The 6,943-nt window shown below is 35.6% G+C and overlaps 1 protein-coding gene and 1 non-coding gene across 2 annotated transcripts; both read left to right on the top strand.

The window, feature by feature from the left end:
- Nucleotides 1-4,297: 4,297 nt before the first annotated feature.
- TRNAI-AAU (transfer RNA isoleucine (anticodon AAU)) lies at nucleotides 4,298-4,371 on the top strand. The gene has a single exon. It is a non-coding gene; the product is annotated as a tRNA-Ile (tRNA).
- Nucleotides 4,372-4,455: 84 nt separating this feature from the next.
- LOC145141021 (protein DOUBLE-STRAND BREAK FORMATION) lies at nucleotides 4,456-6,329 on the top strand. The gene is made up of 5 exons (XM_079074380.1): nucleotides 4,456-4,529; nucleotides 4,628-4,835; nucleotides 5,461-5,604; nucleotides 5,787-5,928; nucleotides 6,056-6,329. The coding sequence occupies exons 1-5, from the start codon at nucleotides 4,465-4,467 to the stop codon at nucleotides 6,214-6,216; spliced, it is 720 nt and encodes a 239-aa protein (XP_078930506.1). The 5' UTR covers nucleotides 4,456-4,464; the 3' UTR covers nucleotides 6,217-6,329.
- Nucleotides 6,330-6,943: the final 614 nt, after the last annotated feature.

Raw genomic sequence — 6,943 nt, 5'->3', positions numbered from 1 at the left:
TACCAAAACAATAAACATAACGCATGTATGGGTATTTTGGTAAATACTTACTTGAGCTCGGTTGATTGCATGCATCAAACCCTTTTTTCTTAAAAAACTTTTTGGAAAACTCATTTTCTTTTAAAAGATTTTATTAACTCCTTAGTTTGAGTTCAGAAACACACGAGAGTGTTCCCGGATCTCTCAAACCAAGTCTCTGATACCAAATTGTATCGTCCCAAAATACCGAGTAAAAATTTCATTTTAAATAAGTTAAAGCCATTCATTAATTGTTCCAAAAGACGGGCAAAGTCAAGTATTCTCAAAACATCAGAGTAACTTGTAAACATTCACTGCGGTATAAAACTCCAGGGGATGCAGTGCGATCAAGCCGGGCCTTCCTTTTGGAAATAGAAATACCTGAAACCATAAACATAAACTATAAGAACAATGCTTAGTGAGTTCCACAAAGTACCACATACAATACATATCATTGGGCCTAGCCCTGTGGTATATTCCAACCCAACATACAATCATGGGCCCAACCCTGGGGTTTCTTTCAACCGAATCATACATACTGGGGCCTAGCCCTGAGGTTTGTTTCAACCCAATAATACATACATGGGCCCAACCCTGGGGTTTATTTCAACCTGATCATGCAATAATGGGCATGTTAGAAAATAGGGGAAAACACTTGGAAATTCTGAGAATCGTGTATAACACTTTCAGATTAAAGTATTTGGGTGGTACTCCCAATCTTTAATCAGATAAGACTCAGAAATTAAACAAATGTACACTCCGCACCATACCGTTTTGTTCAATATTTGTCAAAGTGACATTAATCAACAAATTGACCTCATTACAGTTAAATAATATTAGTGATATAAAATCACCAACAGAGACCAACTGTGGGGCCCAACACTGGGGTATATTTCAACCCAGTCATACAAACATGAAAGAGTCACAAAGACATCTAGCATCCTATATACACAATCCAGTGGGCTGGAATTGGTGCCTTCGACCCACAAGAACAGTAAGAAGACTCACCTCACAGTTTGAAAGAATAAGTGCACCGATCACTGCTCCAAAAGCTATCTCTACCGGTCACCTATACCATTAACAGGGACCCAAATCTCAAACTACTATTCAAATTACCTAAAATGCCCTTAGGTCAAACTTGGTCAAATTCCTTGTCAAAGTCAAAAAGTCAAATTGACTGAGTACGCCCTGCGTACCCAGTCAATACGTTGGGCGTGGTCGTGACTCACCCAAACCATGGGGTTCTAACCCAGTACATGCATCATACCTCTTGGTACGCCCAACATACTCTACCTGGGTCCAAATCTTCCATTAAGCGCTTATTCCTTAAATACCTTTCATCAAAATTCAGATCTAGACCCAAAACATCGTTCTAAGTCATAAAGTTTCCACCTTTATGACTTTCCATGGCTAAAAAATGTCCAAAAGCTAAAACCCCAACTTAATAATTCATTAAGACATCATAACTCTTGCATGGAGGGGATAGAAGGATCAATATCACATTTTATGGTTCCTAATAGCTCCATAATGGATAAAGTTTCCAACTTTACCCATTAGGATGGTCCAAATAACCAAGATCTAGTCTTTAAGTCTCAAAGGGACCAAAAATGCATCTTTCTCAACTTAATCCATTAAGTACAAGGTCATAAACTTTCAAGATCTAAAATTTATGCACTAAAGTGACCAAAAAGTGACAAATATGAAAATTAACAAGATTTATGAAACTACTGAGCAAGTTTGAAGTTTTTTACTCACAAAGGTCCAAAAATGATGTAATCTTGCTAGATCTATGCTTGAATCCTTCTTCCATACACTTTGCCACCACCTTATTCTTCAAAATCCCACCTTCTAATGGAGAATTAATCTCATAAATGATGTCAAGACTCAAAATAAGTGAGAGGAAGATAGGGTTTCAAGTTAGAGGCTCAAGAGTGTGGAGGTTGATGATAGGAAGGACCCCCAAGGGGTTAGAGACCTTAAATAGGACTCAAAACTATGAAATTAGGGTTCTTACTCTATGGTGGTACGCCCAACGTACCACAAGTTACGCCCAACGTAACGATCTAAAAATGCGACTTCCTCAGCCCAGTATACCCAACGTACTACCAGACTCTCTTCTTCCAACTTAACTTCAAACAACCATAACTTCTTCGTTCCAACTCCGTTTTTGACGATCTTTATATCCACCGAAAGGTGTCGACGATATCTATAACTATATCTAGTTACTTATGACTAAAAACATCTCGAACTAAAATCCTTAATTTATGCAAGAATCCCGAAACATCATTTTTCTCATTGTACCCTTTGACTCCAAAACACAAACTAAGAGTTTGGATTATATAACCAATATTATCCACATCCAAAAGAGTCTAAAATCCATTCCCTTGTAACCTAAGGCCTTACATGGTCGAATTACGGTCCACAAACCCTGAATTAAGAAACGTCCCGAAACAGGATGTTACAACTATTTTGGTAATTTGATTAGAGGACTCTTTTAAGCTTGTTGAGGCGAAAAGATTGCATGCATCAACTCTCTTTGATCCTTGAAAGAGAGCCCTAACCTATTTGGTTTTATTTTGATCTACGAGTAGTGTTTGGGGCTTACATGTTACGAAAGCTTGGATTTGTATCCATTAGACACCTCCCAAGATGACATCTGGAAAGTTATTGCGCCTGAATTAACGGATTAAACACTTAATATGAGTGGTTGTTCTGACCATGAAGCGTGACGCGACCAACCCTTGGTCGCGACCTGAAGCGAGGCATGGTTCGCGATTGTTTTGGATTTTAGTGGTCACAACACAACCAAAGGTTGATCGCGACGTGTGGACACATTGGCTATTAACTTTTGACCAGTTTGACTTTTGGTCAAATTTTGATAGACATGGAGTTTTTTACTGAGTTTTGACCTCTCATTGGTTATGATTAATAAGATGCGTCTAATGATGAATTTAAGTGGTTCATGCTAGTTGATTCGTTTGAGGAGTCTTGTATGCGAGGCTTAGATTTCTAGCTCTATGTGAGTTTTCTTACTATAATGTGTGTGACATTATATGTCCTTTGATTAGTAAAATATATGTGTACTGCTGGTGTACGATTGTGTGATTAGACTAGAGTATTATTTTTTTATGATCATTGAAAGGTCGTATGATGAGATTATATGCGACCATATGAGATGATGGCTGGGAGCCTACATGCCTAACATAAGGATGATTGGGAAGCTAAAGGTCCTATGGGATGATGGATGAGAGCTTACATGTCTAATAGGAGGATGGCTGGGGGCCTATAATTGTATGCATTGTATATATGATGGAATATATGGTATATTGGGGAACTCACTAAGCTTTATGTTGACTCTTTATATTTAAATGTTTTAGGTTGTTCCGGTGAGAATGAGAAGAGTGTAAGCGTGATTGTACTTGCATCTATGTTTTGTTTTTGTTTTGAGACATTCGCTAAACTTTATATTTTGTTTTACGATGTTTGAATCAAATGAAGATTTATGTTTCTTTTAAAAGATGGTTTTTAGTTATTTAAATCATATTTAAAAAAAATTATATTTTGTTGAAAATTTAGGACAAGGAAACACAATGGCTTAGAAGTAGCTTGTTGGATATAGAGTTGAAGCCACAACAAATACCAACCAACAATGAGTCAACTTTTTCTAGGGAATATAATAATATTTATAATAGTAAACATAGGCATATCTGTGGACATGACTAGTATTGATATCGACTTTTGACCCAATTCGGTATTTAAGAATCTCAGGTCGGTACCGGTTCCGTCCGGTGCTCATCCATACTAGTCATTAAACGACTAGTAGAGATAGTTGAGATAGATGGTGAACCGGGCCATCCCTCGTCTTGTTGAACCTACACAACAGTGAAATCATGATATTGTCGGTGCCGACCCTCTTTATCGTCATTTAATGCACGAGTTCATACACCCTTAAATCAAATGTGAGTGAAAATAGATTTGTTTTTTGTGCACAAACCGCACATTATTTTCCCTTAGGAGAATGTGTTGACAATGCCAATGAAAATACTTCAATTTTTTTATGCATTTTGTTTCTTTCATAAAGTTTAATCAAACAAAATAAATTATTATATTCGTAGAAACCATATTTTAATTTCCATCTTTTATCAGTAACAAAGTCAAAAGGAAAATAAAGTGTATCTACTAATTTGTGGTTTTTAGATGAGAATAAATAGGAAATAAGTGATATATTATATATGAAGTTAGAAAATATTATATTTACTGAACACCTCAAATTCAAATTGGCCCATTAGCTCAGTTGGTTAGAGCGTCGTGCTAATAACGCGAAGGTCGCAGGTTCGAAACCTGCATGGGCCATCTATTTTTTTTTTTTTTTTTTTTTCAGTTTTGAAATATAATATAATAATATAAATAAACCATTCGGAAACATCCGCCAAATTTATCGTTTAAATGTGTGACAGTGAAGTCGTCTCCCAGCAAATTTCTCTCTTTCGCTCCCTGATACAAACCAGAAGGTAATTTCCCTCTACAAACCCTTGAAATTACTCGGAATAACACTTTTTTTAATTACATAATCAAACGATTTCGGATCAAAATCCATTGAGTTGGTCAGATTTGACGACGGAACTCTACGCATTCTGGAGTCGGTTTTGATCAGCAGAGACGTGAAGTTGATGCTAGATGTTCGGCGGATCCTGAGAGACTTCATGAGACATGAATCTCTATGTGTTCTTAGCGAATTTAAGGAGAAATCTGTTGATCACAATCTTCTGATCATAGATTTTTTCGTTCACGCTTTCACATTTATCGGCGATCTAGAGGCAGGTCCTTTAAATATTATGTCCTTTCGTTGATTTCATATGTTTTCCGTAGATTTTCTCAAGTTCATTTGTGTGCATTGGTACAATTTTGTAGATAGGGTTTTGCAAGGGAGGTATTAGTATATTGTAATGATGTGTGCCTGTTTGTATGTAACTATGTGATCACATTGGATTTTCACAAGATATGACTAATTATTAATTTGATGGAAATCGCATGTTTGATATTCGTTGATGATCTTAAATTGTTGGTGGATCAGATTGGCATTTAATGCGTGGTAAACTGATCACTAGGTTGAAGCATCATATGTTAGGCATCATGATATTTCATTGGCATTATTAAACAGGTTATACTTATACAGATCATGTTCAAAGAAAACATAACTGAATTGCTTTATTAGTGACTTCTCTGGCGTTTGGTTTGTCATATAGTTAGTCTATAAAGATCAAGATAGGAACTACTACAAGATCAATTTGTATGTTAAATGAGATTAAGTCTAGATCAATTTGATATTTCATTGACATTCATACTGCACTTGCATTCTATACATCGAATATATACACATGGCAGCTTTTGATTTTGTTATGTATTTCTGCTTAATATATGTGTCAACTTGATTATTTACAGAGTTGCTTGTCTCTGAGATATGAGGCACTGATTCTACGAGAACTGAAGTCAGCTACAGATCATCAGCTACATGTTTCATATGGTGAATGGTTCACTTTTGCTGAGCATGCCTTTGAGAACCGGTTTTATGCCATTGCTAGAAAGGTGTCAAGTTCTTCCATTTACTGATTTTGCTGAGCATAGCTTAAGAAAAAATAGAACTTCTAAAACATAGATTTAAGTTAACATAGATAAATGGAACTTGTCAATAGTGAAATCTTTCTTTTCATACATACCCTGTTCCTATTTGGAACAGATGATAATTTAAATTTTATTTCATTCTGTAGGCATGTGAGAAAGCACTTGCTTGCTTTCAAACAAATGAAGTGCTTAAAACAAAAGAGACAGATGCATTATCTGACATGGAAGCAATTATAAAAGTCAAGCGATTGAAGGACCTTGCTATGATCAGAGCTGCTTCACAATCTGGTATGCCTTATTCTCCCCTTATTACACTTAGTTGTATTTGAGTGGATATCATGGTTGAAATTTTTACTAGGGAGATTATATTTGATGCTAATTTCTGATCAATATAATCTGTTCTGTGAGAAATCAGTTCAGGCACAAGGAGTAGAGTACTTGAAAAGGAAAACAGCTGAATGTGACAACATTTCCATGCCTGTAATCAAAGAAAAGCGGCATTCAGCCAGCATTCTGTTCAGGAATGGAATTAAGAAGCATAACACACGAAAACTGCAACAACTTCGAAGACTATAGCAGATTATCATCAGACTACATGACATGACACTAAGGTCCATGTGCTTGCCCTTTTACCTTGTTAATATAGCATATACGATATATGGCATGATGAGTGATGACCCTTTCTTCTATTGCTGTCATTCTCTCTATAAACGTGCATTTGTATGATTGTATATCAAAACGATTAAATAAATAACATACTGGATGTCATAGCATAATAAAACATTGCATTGGTGGGCCTAAGTATCTTGTCCTTTTCTTATTACTATTGGTTAATGATAAGATGTCTGGGATTAGGTGGGCCTATGTATCTTTGGCCCAACTTTGATCTATTAGGAATTTAGGATACCTAAATTGCCTGAGCAGGTACTTATTATGGACCATGTTCATCCAAGAAAAACCATCATAAAATCTGGTATTTTGGCTCAGATAATAAAATTATTTTTCTCAGTTATTTATAAATTAGTTCAGTTTATGTGATTAATAACATTAGTCTGTTGGATTTTGTTTCTTTAGAGCAAGTTACAGCTTTTAATTTCCGTAGATATTTTAACTTGACATTTAGCAAAATATTGAGGTTTAACTATATTGTTTTGAATAATATTTATAAGTGTTAAGAGTGGTTGGTTAGGAGTGATGCATTAAAAGGTTGGATGTGATGTCAACATTTGTTATTTATTGATTAATTAATGATCATCTTTCACCCTCACAAATTTTCTTCAAAATTAATTGTGAATGTAATTTG

The sequence above is a fragment of the Lactuca virosa genome, chromosome 9 (assembly GCF_052849685.1).
Source record: "Lactuca virosa cultivar CGN04683 chromosome 9, Lactuca_virosa_CGN04683_v6, whole genome shotgun sequence".
Classification (NCBI taxonomy): Eukaryota; Viridiplantae; Streptophyta; class Magnoliopsida; order Asterales; family Asteraceae; genus Lactuca; species Lactuca virosa.
This window is presented reverse-complemented; position numbering and strand designations above follow the sequence as displayed.